The 18202-nt window shown below is 44.2% G+C and overlaps 1 protein-coding gene across 6 annotated transcripts in view; it reads right to left on the bottom strand.

Annotated features, from left to right (window-relative positions):
• LOC147612498 (calmodulin-binding transcription activator 3-like) overlaps nt 1–18202 on the bottom strand; it is an 84438-nt gene that overhangs the window by 48065 nt on the left and 18171 nt on the right. For all 6 annotated transcript variants that reach the window (XR_015263466.1, XR_015263465.1, XM_086783121.1 and 3 more), the window contains exon 4: nt 2187–2275. Coding sequence is in view for 4 of the 6 variants with exons in the window: in XM_086783121.1 (XP_086639247.1) it covers nt 2187–2275 (89 nt within the window). In the remaining 2 variants the exon portion in view is untranslated. The remainder of the gene's footprint in view (nt 1–2186; nt 2276–18202) is intronic.

Here is an 18202-nt window from a genome sequence, read left to right as displayed (position 1 = left end):
GGCATTATCCGATGTGCTCAGTTATCTTTTATTGCTTTGAAATACTTTATACACTTTACTTTGAAATACTATATGCAGTTCGTATTTAATGCTTTGAGAGACTTGTGAGTGTTGAAGAGTAGCCAACCAGTGGAGATCTACTTTTGGCGTGGATCCCTCTTGTCCTAGATCCCCATCTCCACACGAGACAATGTATCATTGCTTATGGGAGTGCATAGAGGATTTGGGTATCTATAGCCCAGCTCTTGGGCAGATTGAGGAATGATCCTATCTATATTAATTGGGGTGCTATTGCATGGTTGACTCAGTTTCGCCCACAGCTGCTTTTTCAGGGAAGGGGTGCAGAATCCAGATCCTGTTATTCTTGTCCGTAGGGGTGTAAGGTCAGAGATGTCTGCTTCAGGGTATCCCCCAGTTACGATACACACCACCTCCGCTGAGTATTGACACCACCTAGGAGGCTATTGCTAGTATCACGGCATGGCATATCTGGAAGACCAGACGCTCACAGGCCTTTGAGGGTATTGATGTTTATGACGCCCAGTGTATCTGCAGTATATGGAGTGACACAGTTCATACTCTTTTGGCCACCTGGGCCCATATACAGGGATCTTCTAGAACTGCACAAACAATACGCAGCATATTTATAAGAGAGTAGAACCATGGTATTTTCTTCTCCTCCACTCCTACGGGGCTTTTGTGGCAGCATAGTGCCCCCGATTGGTAGAGACCTCCCTACCTTTACTGAAAAAAAAAATGATGGCTCTACAGTGGCTCTAAGGGTGAAAATATAGTCTAGAGCAAGTCCTTCAAAAATGTGCCTGCGCTTTGACTCTCTGACCCTATCTCTCTGCCTTGGTGGAGCAAGAGGATGAAAAGCATTCACTGGGAGCCCTATTGAAGAAGTTGGCAAGGATAGGGGCTAGAACATTCCATCCATGGGCAAAAATCTCTCTCTGGAGGTCCTCATGGTCCATCACCTTACCATCCTGCATCTTCAATAAGGCTTTGCCATTTGGTGGGATTAATCATGCGTTTGATGAGCATAGGCTCCCTACACTGTGGGATTCACGATCCAAGTAGGTGGCCACTTCTCGCTAAGAGCTCCCAAGCACCCTTGCTGTCTGCACTCATGAAAAGCTGGTATGCGTACAAAACTAGTATCACATGTGGTATGCAAGATTTTTTTGTTCTTTGCCAAGGTGCAGCTCCTCACACTGAAAGCCTCTTTTGTCCCTTTATAGGCTAGGGCTCACAGGTCAACATGGGTTCATTCCTCTGCCAAACCATGACCCTGACTAGTAGGCCTAGCATGTCACATGCATCAGAGTATTGGAGCTGATGCATTTCTCCCGTTGCCTCATTTTAGGATGTTTCACATTCCATCTCCTGGTCTTGCCTTGGGCCACTATTTTGGGATGCCAAAGGGTGGCTCCTGATCTGCTTTCTTGCTGCACCTCTCATCCATGCTCTTCTTACCCCTTCCTCTTCTGTCTATGCATGCTCTTATCATTCTCTGCCTTTCATTCTCGTAGGCTGATTGCCCCATTATCATAGGCAGACTGCCTCGTGAACTTGGAACTATCACAAGCACCTAATACACGTATGTGCACCTTGAATCTTCACCCTTCACTGAACACCTATGTCCCTCTTATTGAGAAGGGCAGCAGTACGTGGAGATCCTCTTGCCACTCTTCCTTTCACGATTGCTTCTTTGAAGCATTTTTTTGCCATTACTTAGAGACCTGACAACAGTGGTGATAGCAAAATTTGATTCTTCTAAGACCACTCTTACACGATCAAGTTAACATTCTTTCAGAGGCATGGGAGACAGTTAGCACTGGCCGTGTATGGCAAGAGAAGACTCTATATGCCCCATCGTGTGGAATGACTTAATAGCATATGGCAGAGGCAAACCTTTAGGATATAGATGTTAAATGCGAGGAAGGGCCAACTCTATGAGGCACTCCTTACCATAGGTACCATTAAAGTTTTAGGTAGAAGTTCAAACAAAATCGGTAAAATGCTCAAGACAATGGGACAATCTACATTATTGACAATATAGGGCCTTAAACAAAGAAGAGAGGCTGATAGGAAGAGTAACTATGACGGACATGTTTTGTACCAAAGCAATATATAAACAACATGGAGAACCAAGTACAGCGACTGAAAAGGCTGAAATATACCCCTCAAGCAGCCAATAGCTTCGCCGTTGAAAATTTGGGTTATCCTCACCATGTGCATAATAACAATGTATAACATCCTTGTTTCCAGCCTGAAAACACATGCAGCATAAGCCAAGATAAAATGCAAGCCAGTCAAAATCAGTAAAATTAAAATAGTATGCCATATTTATAAAACAGAGCCAAACTCAGGCTCATGCAAAATGTTTTATATGAACCAAATATATATTGACGACTTCAGTTTTTGCTGCAGTGTTTTTTCACCGCATATGTATACATTTGTGGGTTCCTACAGTGCATGTATGCCATTGTGGACACTTTGACAGATTTGCATTATAGTGCAGTACTTTTGCAGTGTTGGCACATGTATTTATCTCTCTTGTGGTGAAGGAGTTCCCTTCCAGTCCATTGATTTTCTTGCTATTGCTCTCCCGCATTCTTACAGTTTTGTTGGGCATAGCCTACTCTTGTGATGACCTGCGATAGATCTCTTTTGCTGTGTTGTCATGACCAAATAACAATGATCTCTTTGGCATGCTGCCTCAAGAGGACAAGCTCCATGGGGATAACTACCCTATGTGGGCTTATATGATGCGTCATGTATTGGTCACCAATGTATGGCTATATGTGGATGGCACTGAGGAGCGTCCTCTCGCACTTGCTCCAATGGAAGGTGAAGTGATTCCCGCTCACCCTCCTGCAAGTCAACCTTCTTGTCCTCCTCCTACCCAACAACAACGTCTTGGGATGCTAGGGATGCTTAGGCCCATGCATTGATTGCTCTCTCGTGCCGCAGGCACATCATTCCGCACATTTGTTCCTGCACCACCGCAAAGGGTACTTGGGATACCTTAGCGGAATTGTATTCAAGTCGCAATGAGGCTCGTGTAGCTTACCTTCAGAGCAAGCTTCAGACTGACCGCATATTTGAAGGTGACTCTATCGATCAGTAGCTTACACATGTTAAAGATCTTCGAGAGCAACTCATCGATATTGATGAGGTCCTGACCGATGGCTATCTTGTTCAGACAGTCTTGCGTAATTTTCCCTACTCTTATCATACATTTGGGACTACATTGCGGTTGTTGAGTGGTAATGTGCCTAATGTGGTCACTTTTGACAACCTTGTGACTCTCTTGCTCAATGAAGAGCAATCCCATTCCAACAGGAACAACATGATGTCTACTGAGTCAGCAATGACTGCTCCCTTTCGTGTGAATCGATCTCGGCCTAAACCTAGCCCATCGGATCCTCCCAAGAAAGAGGACAAGCCTAAAAAGAAAAATTATTGCAAAAAAACAGGGCACACCATAGAGGAATGCAAGAAGCATATTGAGAGAGAGAGAGAGAAAGAAGAAGCTGGCATCTTCTTCAACAGCTGCACATGAGGCCAATTTGGCTACAAATATGAAAACCTTGGCCATTTCATCTTCTTCACCTGCATAGATGTCTTCGAATGCAGTTGCTTCTGATGACTATGCTATATAGTCAATACTTCTTGGTATGCTTTGTTTGGCAGATGTATTTCAGAGGGGGATTTTACTTGCCCAAATGCAGTTGGTGATGCCTTATGGTCACTTATGCTTGTCTATGCTAGACGCTTTCTTTATGTGATGCCTATTGGAGATGGCTTTTATGCTACTTTCCCTTGCAGCAGGATTGTTTCTACAGTGTTGACATTGTCACTTTCTCACATGTGATGTTTACTAGGAGTGCCTTCTACACACTTGGCTAGTGTTAGCTTGCCCTCATGGTTTTGACATGTCACATATATAGTATTTATTGTGGGATTATACATCTTTACACTTGCCATACATGCCACTGATCATGGCATCGCTGAGAGTTTACCCATCCTCTCATAGCATTGACAGATGCCCGCCCCAAGCCCCTGCTTTTTCTCCCGATTTTCAGCTTTCCCCCATTGCTGAATTTTTATTTTTATCAGCCCTACCATTGCTGAGTTTTCCTCATCGGACCCTCCATTGATGAGTTTATCTCTTGCAGCTTACATTGCATGTCTCACAGGCATGACTTCTGGATCCTGTTGCCTTTACACATGTGTATATCTGCTACATCTTCTTATGCTTATCACTGGTGCCGTTACAGAGCTATGCTTTGCTCTCTTGTTGTCATTGATGTGGATTACATGCAGTTCAGTTTGGCATTTGGATGCTTACCTTGAGGGGGGTATTATATTTACTTTCCTTACTGGAGGATTTTATAACACACCTCGTCCTATGGCAGCTTATGCGATGCTTCTTGATTTGATGCAGTTGATGTCCACATGATCTTTGACATGCATTTCAGGTGATGCGTTTATGTACTACTGTGCTCTAGCTTTAGCACTATGACATTGGGGTCTCTCATCTTCCCCGTCATATAGTGCTTGCTTTTCCCATTGGCACTACAGTTCATCTATACCACCGTGATCCCTATTGATCATTCTTGCTGTGGAGCATAATGCAAGGCAACATTCCCAGCTTTTTCACCTTGCTTACAGTTCACGCCATTCACTTCAGGGGGGTTTGTTGGTCATGTTCGGTACCCATTCCCAAGAAGTTCGGGTGTGAACATGCCTACACACGGGCACTTTTTTTCCACCGTGCTGGCGGAGGTTTTTTTTTCGAGGGTTTTTTTTCGTGTGAGCTCACTCATGTGAGTTGGGCTCTTAGCCCTAGGTATTTTAGCTTGTACTTTCAACATTATTATTGTCAAGTACGTTTCCAGCAGCTCTTGCTCCTTCGCGTTTTTTTGTACTAGCTTGCTCTGTGTGTATGTCTGTGTGTGCAGGTTAGCTTCTCCACCATCCAACCGATTTAGGGTCTCTCAACGCTTTACTCCACTGCCCACAGTCTTCAAGGGGCCTAAGGGGATAGGTTCCCGAATACCAGATCAGTTCGTCACACAGATGCCCACTCGCCCCCTTCCTCTTCCTCTTTGTTGCTAAGGCGATGAGCGATTTCTTGGCCACCCAGGGGACTAGACTGCAGGGTCTTCATCTCCCCATCCACTCATAGAAGGAGCTTCTAGATTTTGAGTTTGCAGATGATACCGACACCTCTCTCTCAAGAGAGCAGGGGAACCTTCGAAGTTTTGCACAAGCCATTGAGGTCTTCTCATGGCGTCAAGAGCTCATATAAAATGGTACAAGCCTTGTGGTTTTTGGGTTGGATCTGCAATTGATATTTCGTAGAGCAACAGCTTTCCCCTTGTTAGCATTGATGAATGGTGCCAGGATGAAGCATGTAAGAGGAATGAAGGATGAAGCCATGACTATGGTGGATGGAGGATAGCTTGTTATCCCATATCATGAAACAAAGGGTGAGTGAGCTAGCACTTGTTTATCAAACACAACCTTTTTACTGGCAATTGTTCATCACCAATAGAAGTAACAAAATAGAGACCCATCCATAGAGGAGCATGATCTGAGAGTCCTAGGGAATAATCAACCCACATACGACATGTAATAGGATCAGAGTGAGCAGCATTCAAAGGCTACCAGCAATCCAATCTGGCACAATATTCAGTAAAAGCATTATGATGGAATGTAAAGCCTTTCCTGTCTAAACATGTTTCTTTCCACATATCCATTGCATTTAGTTGAGACATTGCATTTTCCGTGACACCCTGCAACCATATGCAAAACACCTATGGTGTTGTTATCTGACGATGGAGAGTTATTAAAATCTCCACATAGAAATGCATTTGCCAACCATGGATACTGTAAGAGTTTTTGTCAGATACTAGCTCTTCGTGCTGAAATTGATCGAGCATAAACCAATCTGAATTCATAAACTATTCCACTCAGCATGCACTGTGCAATGATAAGATGACCATCTGGATCATCATAAGCTACCATTGGTTGTAATTAATGTCTCACAAGCATAGAGGCTCCAAAAAAAGTATTGATGCGTGCATAATCTATATATCATAATCATGGAAAGATCAGTTTCCAGCTAGAGCATGCTGATTATGTTCTTACAAGCACACTATATCCCGTTTCATTTTATATACATAATCCCAAACAAGTCTCCAAGTTCTTGGGTTATTCAAACCCTGTACATTATATGACATATATTTTTTTGTGACATTCATTATCATGATGAAGGGAGCATAACCAAATGTAATTCATATCAATATGAGCCTGTCAAGTGCAAGCCATATCAATATTATCTTGCAAATCTTGCAATTTTTGTATTCCTCCTTTGACGCGTTGAGCCCAAAAACCTCCCCCCTCACCATTTGCAGAAGTGGAAGCTCTACCCTGAGGTGGTGTTAATTTTGTCCATGTACGAGATTGCAGTGGGGTCAAGGTCTAATAGTGACTACTTTACGTGCATTTGCAGTTTGCCATCCATCTACATCTGGCACATTTTTATCCTTGTTAAGAGAGGATTTCTAAGTTGACTCAGGTCGAGTGTTCAATTGTTGTACAACTTTACCTCGAGTTTGTACACCTGTACTTACAGTAGCTCCTAACATAAGATTAGGCATCTTAATGGGAGAAGGCTTTTGTCTAGCTGTATTTGCTAAGACATTTGGAGGCGGAGGGATAGAGTCAACAGGTGGTTTATGGGATGACCTAGCTGTTGAATTCTTTCTGCAGTTTTGGGATATACTTAAACAGTCGCTCTTGCTTATGATGAATCAATCATAGTTACAGGGAATTATATCATCCTCATGGCAAGAGGGTTTGGTTAAGTTGGTGTCAAAAAAACAAATATATATATATATATACCTAGATGAATCCAAGAACATGCCCAAATTCACCTTTTAGGAACGTGCATGTTATATACTCATGGTAGTCAACCCACAAGACTATATAACTATGCATAGTATGGACTAGATACTATGACATCCCCACTAATGTCATCAGTGCCCAATAGTGGGTGTAGAACTCTGTATCAAGATATGCTCTCACACACACACACACACATACGAGCATATATTCACAAAGGCCTTCGTACTAAGTTTCTGTCAAACCTCTCGAGATCCAGGCAGACTCAGCCATAATGAAGCCTAGCACTAAGGGAAGTAGCAAATAGAAAGAATTAGTACAGCAAATAAGTAGTTGATAGGGCAAATGCACCGCTAAAGATAGAAAGAATTAGCACAATATCAATTGGCCGCAACTCGAACGAAAACTTCACAACATGAAATCTACATGTCCACTAATATGGCTGAATTATATACCTAGATGAATCCAGGAACATGCCCAAATTCACCTTTTAGGAACGTGCATGTTATATACTCATGGTAGTCAACCCACAAGACTATATAACTATCAACTCCATTATGCATAGTATGGACTAGATACTACGACATCCCCACTAACATCATCAGTGCCCAATAGTGGGTGTAGAACTCTGTATCAAGATATGCTCTCACACACGCACTCCACACACACACACACACACACACTAAGAGCATATATTCACACAAAGGCCTTCGTACTGAGTTTCTATCAAACCTCCCGAGATGCAAGGCAGACTCAGCCATAATGAAGCCTAGTACTAAGGGAAGTAGCAAATAGAAAGAATTAGTACAGTGGAGAAAGGTGGTCTACAAAATGATTACTAAAATGATCACCCATAGATCCAAAAGTATTTCCCAAAGGGTGCCTGTCGGAAGCGGGCTCTCAAACGTGCAGCAATCCGATCCAATAAAGTCCTGGTCAGAGGACAACTCCACAAAAGATGAAAGACTGTCTCTTGAGAAGCACCACAACTATGACAAGTTGAAGGTGCTAAAAGTCGCCTAGCCAGGAAAAGGCCGACTAGCAAGACTCCAATCAAGCATCTCCATAAAAAAAGTCTACTTTTCAAAGGAAGACTGCATTTCCAAAGAGAATGAAGCTGCTGTTTCCACCAACCCTGACTTTTATGAAGATGCCAAATCTGATTGGCATGTTCTTGAACCCAAGAGGCACACAACAAGAGATGATATATCGAATCAACGGAAAGTTTAGCCATTGATAAAGGGCCTCGTGCAGGTTGTTCTCTTCTAAGGCTCCAATCAACCAAACGATTAGAACGATCCAAATCTGCAATTGGTTCAAAAGGAGCAAGAAGCTCTCGAATAAGCTGCCAGATTGATCTATAATGCATCTCCAGACCAAATTTTCTGGCGGCAACCACAAAAGAAAGCACATGGCCACCAGCATCCAAAACATCATCAATAAGATAAACTCCTTTCTTTGAAAGGAAATATGCCTTCCTAGGCTCTCGTAGAGCCAAGGGTATATCAAAAGCCTTTGACCAATGAATACTCTCAAGGCGAAGCGAAGAAGATTGCGCATTAAGCCTGGGATTCCAAAAAAGATATTGCGTAACCTGTTTCCAGGCAAAAATTAACTTAGATACAAGAGGGCAGCCGACAATTTTTCCATCAAAATGGCTGAAAATTGCATCCCAATACGTAACAGTCCACTTTCCAAAAGCAGGTGAAGACATAGACATACACATATGACCCAACATAATAGCCCATGGCTGGCGCTGATGTACAAATTCCAACAGCAAAGTGGATTTACGAGCAAGCACATGAAAATGAATATTCAATATGTTCAAGCCACCATGTATCTTTGGAGAACACATCTTTGGCATTGACAAAAGACGAAGACCCTTTTTACGATGTTGAGTTTTCCACACAATTGCCATTGCCAGAGACATAAACCGATCTATATCAGCTTTCCTCCACATAATCAATGGAAGAAAGAACTGTATGTAAGCCATTACAAATTACAATAGCCTGCACTATCCTGAGACGTACATGAAGAGGCCAAGTGGAAAGCTGCCAATAATCAATTTTGCGATTCAATTTTAGCATAACCCATTGAATCATTTGTGAAGATGATAGCTGCCAACCCAAAGGGTAACCCAAATGACGAACGATATGTCCACCAGGAGGTATTCCACCGGGCCACAATACATGATGCCATTGCTGTACGTTAAGCGCAAGCAAGGTAGACTTATGGAAATTCACTTTCAAACCAGCAGCCAGACCAAAAAGTTCCAAAGCCTCCATTAATCTCTGAAGATCTTGTTGCGTATTCTTGGGCATAAAAAAAGAATCATCAGCATAAGCCTGAGCCAGGAAAGTATGCCCAGCAGGAAGCTGTAAGCCATGCAATTCATCAGTAGCTTGCAAAAAATCCAAGTAGCAAAGAAAAGGATGTGTGGCAATAGCAAACAACAAGGAACTAAGCGGACAACCCTGGCGAACTGAACGTCCCAATTTCCAAGAATCCGATAGAGAAGAGCTCAAAATCAAAGAAGCATCACTGTCATTATAGAGCCAATACACAATATTTTGCCACTTCGCACCGAAACCAAGATAACTCATAGTCATAGCTATATAGTCCCAATGCACGGAATCAAAAGCTTTCTCGATATCAACCTGCAAAATGAGTACATCCTGCCTAGTGTATTTGGCATATTCAATGGCAATATAAGCATTGGCCAAATTATCATTGATTTGCCTCCGAGGCACAAAACCATATTGCGCAGGGTGCAAACCATCATGTAAAAATCCTTTAATACGATTTGCCAACATCTTAGTCAGAAGCTTATAGATGACAGGCATAAGAGTAATGGGCCTCCAATCAGAAAAAGCTTCACAAAGATCCCGTTTAGGAAAAAGCTTAACCAATCCTTCTTTCCAAGAAGATGGTAGTACATCATTTGCCCAAGCTTCATTGATCATATACAGCAATGATTGTTCCAGCTGAGGCCAAAAAGCATGGAAAAATTCCACTGTCAATCCATCCCATCCGGGAGATTTCCATCAACCCATTGAACGTAAAGCATCTTTAAGTTCAATATCAGTGAACGGAGATTCTAATTCCAAAGCATCCTGTGGAGAAATGATGGGCTGAACATGATGCAATAAAGCATAACGAGCATTAAGTATGTCAGATGAAGTAGTTGCCGGTTTAGCAATAAGAGCTGCAAAATGCTGACTAGCAATATATGAGAGCTCCGACAAAGAATGAGTCCATTGACCATCAGATTTTTTCACCCTTCTGATGCATTCCTTTTGTCTTGAAGCATGTAGATTTTTGAAAAAATCTTTGGATGAGCAACCCTTATCTATGATAGCTCGATGTCGCGAACGAGTCAACCATTTTTGCAATTTTCTTTGATCATTTAGCATGACGAAATGCTTAGCCTGCATTAAGGATTCTTGTTCATTAGTATTTAAAACCCGAAACTGAGCAAGATCAGCCATAGATTGACATGTTTCTTTAGCCTGCAAGATCCGATCCCGCAAGTCGGCCATGTAATAACGACCATAATCACAGATCACAGCCTGCATGCGCTGAACAAATTGAAACCAAGCAATGTCAATATCCTCATGCATTTGAAGGGGCAAAGGCTCAGTGGCTTGCAAAACCATTTCCTTGAAATCAGCATGCACAAGATAACTGTTGTTTAAAAGCAACAGCCTATGTTTCTGAAGAATAGAGACATCTTGTGGCATATCAAAATAAAGGCCTAACCATAAAGAAGAATGATCAGAGAGTAACATGGAACGATCAATCCATAGTTTGCAAACAAAATCATCATATTGGTCAGCATGTAACAAGTACCAGCGATCCAGACGTGTCCAGATATGTGGAAAAGCATTGTGATTAAAAGTAAACCCTTGCAGACGAGGGAATACATGCTGCCATAGGTCCAAAATATTGCAGGAAGAGAGCAAATCATTCCATGTTCTGCGTTCAGCTCCAAGCATATGAGTTCTTCCAGTGGAATTAAATTCAGGAGATGGAGCATTATTAAAATCTCCACAAAGGAATGCATTATGGAGCCAGGGATAAGCCAACATTTGTGACCATATATTTGCCCTGTCAGCTGAGCTTTGTGGTGCATAAACTGCTGCAAATTCATAAATTTGTCCATACAATAAACATTGAATGACCATCCATCTGCCAGCAGAATCATTGTAGGCCAACATTGGTTGCAGATCATGCTTAACAAGCATAAAAACTCCCGAGTAATGCTGAGTGCCCGCATAAAATATATCATAACCAACAAAGTGACCTGATTGACCCACTAAGGTATGCTGGTTGTGTTCTTGCACACACACCAGATGAGGTTGCATTTTATGTACATAGTGCCAAAACAACCTAAATTTACTAGGATCACAAAGTCCTCTAATATTGTACGAAAGACATTTTATTGGAGCATCAAACATCAAATCTGTACAAAGGTATATACAGTGAACAGCCAGCAAAATCAATGCTGCATAACAACAATTGAATCAGGGAGAGAGCCCTCGCCCTGAATCAAGAGAGACTCATGCATATTCGTATCAACACACATATCCAAAGCATTTACATCGGCATCCATACTCGAGGAAGCACCTCGAACTACATCCGACCATATTCTAGAAAGCATAGTCGATGAAGTGGAAGACTGTGCAATAGTGGCAGATGCAGTCCAATTACGTGAAGGAATGGGAGCACGACGAACCATAGTAGCTTTTTTCGGAGTTTTCCATTCAGCCGAAGATATTTTATCTTTTCCTTTATCCTTAGGTTGATTAGGCACTGCCAAAGAAGAAACAACTTGTGGAATAACTTTAGCTTTTCCTTTCTCTTTCTCCTTTTGAGTATTTCGAGTGGCTTGATTTGTTGGTATCTCCTTAACTTGAGTTGGCTGCTCATTCGCTGAAATGGGAGGTACAGCAGATAACGGCGGAGGATGCAGCAGAGAAGGACATTCAGAAGCCATATGCCCAAACTTATGACAAGTGAAACAAGCACCTGCAAAGACTCCCCAATTTAATTTGAAGTAACGTGCACCCATGCCACGCACATTTTCTACTTCAACAGCAATTGCAAGTGGTTGCTCATGGTCCGTATCCCACAAGATGCAAAATCTGTTTTGTTTCCTGTAAGACGAGGTGCACAAACCACTTTGCCCAGAGTGGCTGCTATACCTGGCAAATGTTCCCTCAAATATTCCGGAAAATCCACGACCTCGACCCAAACAGGACAACGATGCCTAGTCAAGGACTGATAGTCCTTGGTCGGGGACCAAGGTAACACATGTACCAACTGTACACCAAACATAAGGGGAGAAGTTTCAAGCATCTGCTGCTTATATTGACCATCAGACAGTAATACATCATAAAAACCCCTTGCTGCAAAGTGAACTCCATCTACAAAGGGTCCACCTAGAATGGACTGAATCCATTGAGCTACTTCTTGCGCAGAAGGCATTTTACCTGGAAAGAAGAGAATAATCCCTTTCTCTGAGTATCTACGCAGAGGAGACACAATCGTCGGCAATTTAATCTTGTAACTAAAAGAAGGAGGGGGGTCCTTCCATTTGACACGACTGTCTACAAAGTCCTCACATAAAGCCTCATATACAAACTGTGCATCCGACGAATCTTGCTTAATCATGGTGACAGATTCAATTGCAGCATGCTGCCTCTTGTTACTGTCTGCAGCATTATCCCGGCGAGCATAGGTCACAACAGTCTCAGACATAATTGCAAGAGTAAAGTCTGTACAACACTGCTAAACAACTTTTTTTTTTTTGAAAGCTGTATGCTTTATACAGGAGCCTTTAAAATTTCTGCTGATGCGAATCAAAAAGAAAGCTCTGTTTACTGGAATACTGAAACTGACTTCTGCTGATGCGAACCAAAAAAAAGCTCTATACACTGGAATTCTGAAACTGACTTCGAACTCTAGAAAATCTGCAAATGCGAACTAAACCTGAAAAGGAAGGCGAAACTGTACGGGGAGAGAGGATGGCGTGCGAAGATCTCAGCGACACACACACACACACACACACACACACACACACACATACACATACACACAGAGTAGGAGGAGGGAGATGCGAGATTGCAGGCTCACAGACAGTTGTCACAGGCGAGCAGAATCGAAAGGAGACGCAGGCGAGGACAGTCGCAGGAATCGCAGGCGAACAGAGTCGCAGGCTCACAGGCGAGTAGAGTCGCAGCTTCGAAGGCAAAGTGAGTCGCAGGCGAACAGGCGAACAAGGTCGCAGGCGATAGGCGAACAAGGTCGTAGGCGATAGGCGAACTGGGTCGCAGGCGAGCAGTCGAGCAGGCGAACTAGGTCGCAGGCGAGCAGGATCGCACCACACACACACACACACACACACACACACACACACACACACACACACACACACCACACACACCCCACACACACACACACACACACATAAGAGCATACATTCATACAAAGATCTGTGTACTGAGTTTCTGTCAGAGCTCCGCAGATACAGGGCAGACTCAGCCATAATGAAGCCTAGTACTAAGGATCATAACAAATAGAAAGAATTATTACAACAAAAAGGTAGTTGATATGGCATATGCACCACTAAAGATAGAAAGAATTAACACAATATCAACAAGTTGCAACTTGGACAAAAACTTCACAATGTGAAATTTGCATGTCCGTTAATACAGCATAAGGATATACCTAGATGAATCCAGGACCATGCCCAAATTGAAACACAAGGAGGATAGGGCCCTCCATGTGTAGAGTGCAACGCTTTGCCAGATGATAGAAGTGGACAGGATCGCCCCCCACTTTGCAGATATATGGAGGGCAGGGAAGGATATGACACGGGAGCGGTCCCCCCATCATCAGATTTCCCGGTGCCACCAGCAGAAAGGCCTTCTTAGATAGACTGCCCTCAGGGGCACACAGGTGTACATGGGGGATGATCTCACACTAGCCATGCTTAGTTCCGTACGTCGTACGGATCTGGCCGTACGTACGAATCGTACCGTACAGTACCGTACGGATCCGTATGATCTGGCCGTACGTACAAATCGTACCGTACGGATCCGTACGATCAGGTACGAAATTTGCCTGTTTCTCCCCGTTGGAAGTAGCCGTTTTCTGCCCGTTTTTTTGCTTGTTTTCCTTTCATCTCTCTTGAGTCCTTCTATAAAAGCCTCAAGGACCAAGCCTCTCCTCCATCTACTCCAAGCCTCTCCTCCACCACCCTCCATCTACTCCAAGCCTCAAGGACCAAGCCTCTACTCCAAGCCTCTCCTCCACCCTCCTCCACCCTCCTCCAAGCTCCTTCCATCCCACTTGAGCCTCTACTCCAAGTTCTCTTCCTCCAAGCTCTTCCCATACTTCATCTTCTCTACGCTCTCTCCTCTACTCCACGCTTTAGCCCTTCTCTTATCCATCATGCCTCGGGAGAAGCATGAGGCTTTTGATTTGCATTGCCTCAATGTGGAGCGGCGGCTCAAATTCAAGTAGAGGAGCATCATCAACACACGCACCGGCACCACCACCAGCACCACCATCGGCACATGATGAAGCGGCCACCGGCTCTTTCATTGGTGTATCCTCCACTGCCACTTCCACGGATGCACGGTCCGCCTCCGCACCGGGCAAAAGGCAAAGGGTGGTGGAGCGTGAAGGGGTGCAACCCTCTCTCCACCAAGTCACGGGTAGTGTGAGAGGTTCGGTTGCATTCCTTAAGGAGCGGCAACGCCTTGCGGAGATAGAGATTGCTCGCACCATTATTAAATGCAATCTTGCCTTCAATGTACTCCAAAAGGAGCAATGGAAGAAGATGGTGACGGCGATTGCGAATGTGGGCCCATGTGAGGGGTGGACGGGGGTCTCTTACGCGGCTATGCGCACGAGGAAGATTGATGAAGAGAAGGAGAGAATTGATCGAGCCCTTGACCCGATTCGAGCCGCATGGACGAAGTATGGATGTTCTATTCTCACAGATGGATGGAGTGATCAAAGGAAGCGTGGCATTATCAACATCCTTGTGTCTTGCCCGCTTGGCACATACTTCTTGCGTGCGGTTGACACCGGGAGAAGGGGGAGAAAGACTACCGGGAGTTTCATCTACCGCCATATTAGGCAAGCGATCATAGAGGTAAGCATTATTTTACTTAAGTGTGGCTGATTTTGTCATTTGTGCAAAGCCCTCAACTCATATGATTTATCTACCATGTAGGTTGGGGCTCAAAACGTGGTGCAAGTCATCACCGACAATGCATCAAATTGTCGACGCATGGGCCGCTTGCTTGAGGAGGAATTCCCCACCATTGTGTGGACTCCATGTGCGAGTCATTGCATTGACTTACTCATGGAGGATGTGGCGAAGCTCGGGTGGGTGAAGAGGATTGTGCAACAAGCTACATCTATTGTCAACTTCTTCATGCTAAAGGTGAAGGTGCTTGCTATGTTTCGTGAGCATAGCAAGCTTGACTTGAAGAAGCCATCGGCCACCCGCTTTGCCTACATGTGGCTGGTTTTGGAGCGTCTATACGATGTGAGGCCCGCCCTTCGCCAGACAGTTGTTTCCACCATGTGGAACGAATGGGATGAGCACGTCACTGAAGAGGCCAAAGCCATGCAACGCTTTTGCCTAGAGGAGAGATTTTGGACTAGAGTCCGAGCAATTGTCATTGCTATGACTCCATTCTATAGGCTCTTGCGGATGACAGATTGCGAGGGGTCCACCATGGGCCTTCTTGTCCACTTCTTTAGAGCTGCCCTTGTGGAGTTGGAGGCTTGCACAAACATTACATCTGACGAGCGAGCACAAATCATGGAGATTGCACAGAAGAGATGGAGGTGGATGCACAAACCAATCCACGGGTTTGCAGCATTGGTACATCCAGCCTACAATTCTCCAGTAGTTTGCACCGATAGGGAGCTTCGACAAGATCGGGATGCATATATGCTTCGAGCTGTGCCAGTTGATGAGCACAATGCCTTTCTAGAGGAGTTGGGCTGCTATGTTGATCAGAGAGGTCAAACCTCCTTTTCGTCTCCCACTTGCTGGAGGAGGGAGTCACTTGTGAAGCCCCTTTTTTGGTGGGACAATTTTGGGTATGGACTAGAGCATCTCCAACCCATAGCCTTAAGGGTCCTAGCCCAGGATTGTTCTACGGGTGCATGTGAGAGGAACTGGAGTTCCTATTCTCTCATACACACGAAGATACGCAATCGACTGAGCACACGGCAGTTGGAGCGGTTGGTCTACTGCTGCACTAACTTGTGCATGATGCAGGGCATTCTTAGTATGGGTAGTCCCAAGCAGGTAAGTGACAAGTCTAGACTCTAACTTGTCATGACTCATAACTTTTAAGTTTTGTGTACACTGTACAGACTCTAACTTTTGTGCCTTAATGTGTAGGTCAATGTTGATACTTTCACGTTGACAAGTGAAAACTTTGCAAGTGTCAATCAACAACCTGATGAGGAGGAGGCAATCTTCATGGAGCTCTATAGTGAGCTTGTGGCAGTAGATACTCGCAGCACCAGGAGTCAGCATAGACGGGGCCGAGCAGTTGGAGTTCATAGGCCTCCGCCTTCGACATCGGCAAAGGGTGGCCTTCGCACATATGTGAGGCGGGGATCCTCGAGCTCCAATCCCCGCCTTCATGATGATATTCCATTGCCCCCTCATGATGATACCCCACTGCCTAGAGAGCCCTTGTTTGATGATGATGGCAACCTACTTAGCGAGAATGATCCCCAGAGTGTCTCGTCCACCTTCGAAGAGTCCTCTTCAGAGAACTCTCTTGATGGACACTCATGTAGTGATCATGTTGATGATCATGCAGATGTTGGTGATGATGTAGACTTTTGATATGTTATAATTGGGCATCTATCTCCTTCTAGCCCATCGATGATGTATTGTAGTATGTAGTATCATGTATGTACGCATGTTGGCGGTCGCCCATGCCATGAGTTTTTGGCCTATCCTTTTGTAGCAATTTTGTACTCTAATGGCATGATGACATTATGTTCATGGTTCTACTATTTTGTAACTTCTTGTCTACAATTTTTAAGTTTAGGAAGTTTTTTTTTTTAACGTACTAATATCGTACCGTACCTCAAAAAATTTTAAGGTACCAATTAGTACCGTATTTTATCCCGTATCGTACCTTTCGTACTAACTAACCATGACACTAGCACAGGTGGCGGATAAGCGTGAGCCAATGGTGACAATTCATGAGGCCCGTAGAGCACGCAAGTGGACTATCTACAGAAATGGCAAGGTCATTATCATTGGCCGTAATAGGTATGCCGGGTCTATGAGACCAAACACCTGAGATTAGCACTATGGAACTGCAATGGTACCCTGTGGTTGAATCCAGGAGATTTGAGCAAGACTCTCACAGGCAGGGATGTCATTTTCTTTTCAGAGACTCATCAAAGCCCTGAGAGGGGCTTACCATACATAGCCGGGTTAGAGTGGGAGATAGCTTTCCGAGGTGAGACCCGCACATTATTAGGAGTATGTGGCTCATGAGGGGTAGCTGTCCACCTCCGACAGATTCTCAACATTGTCTGGAAGAACGAAGATGCACGATATCTTTGGGTGTGGCTACAGCTTACTAGGGACAGAGTCATCCAAATTGTTGTGTTATTTTGGGGAGGAGCACATAGCGCTTACACCCCAGCTCAATTCGGAGAGCACTTTACCATCCTACGCATTTAGGGTGAACAGAGGAAAATTCTTTTTTTTGTTCTACTTAACTAATGTTACGGCCTGAATGCCAAACACTCAATCCTTACGCCGCAAAGCATGGTCAGTCATCACCGTACTTACCATTATATGGGCATATTATGGAGAGACTTCAATGCCACGACAAGGAGTCACTAAGTCCCATTACTTGATCTGGACGACCCTATCAAACTACACTTCTGGACATCACTGACACTGATACAGAGTTACAGAGATCATCACAAAACCCTGAGGAGGTCCCAGTTTATGGGAGGAACTTCCTAAGCTGCACATAGTCTTGTTATCTATAACAAGATGTCCCAATGGCCCTCCTCCGACGCCCTCACCTCCTTCCCTTACTTAGGAGGTACAAGCCCCGTGGACTACTTGATGGGATCTCCAGCTTTGGCACACCTCCCCAACTTTTCCATCCTGCCATCCCCCTTTGAAAAGGCTGGCAAGGAGATGGCAGAAGGGAATGGCGGGGGCAGAAGGAGGTGCGCAGCAGTACAGAGAAGGGGCAGGCAAGGA

The sequence above is a fragment of the Cibotium barometz genome, chromosome 45 (genome assembly GCF_041138505.1).
Source record: "Cibotium barometz isolate CiBa-2024 chromosome 45, ASM4113850v1, whole genome shotgun sequence".
Lineage (NCBI taxonomy): Eukaryota > Viridiplantae > Streptophyta > Polypodiopsida > Cyatheales > Cibotiaceae > Cibotium > Cibotium barometz.
This window is presented reverse-complemented; position numbering and strand designations above follow the sequence as displayed.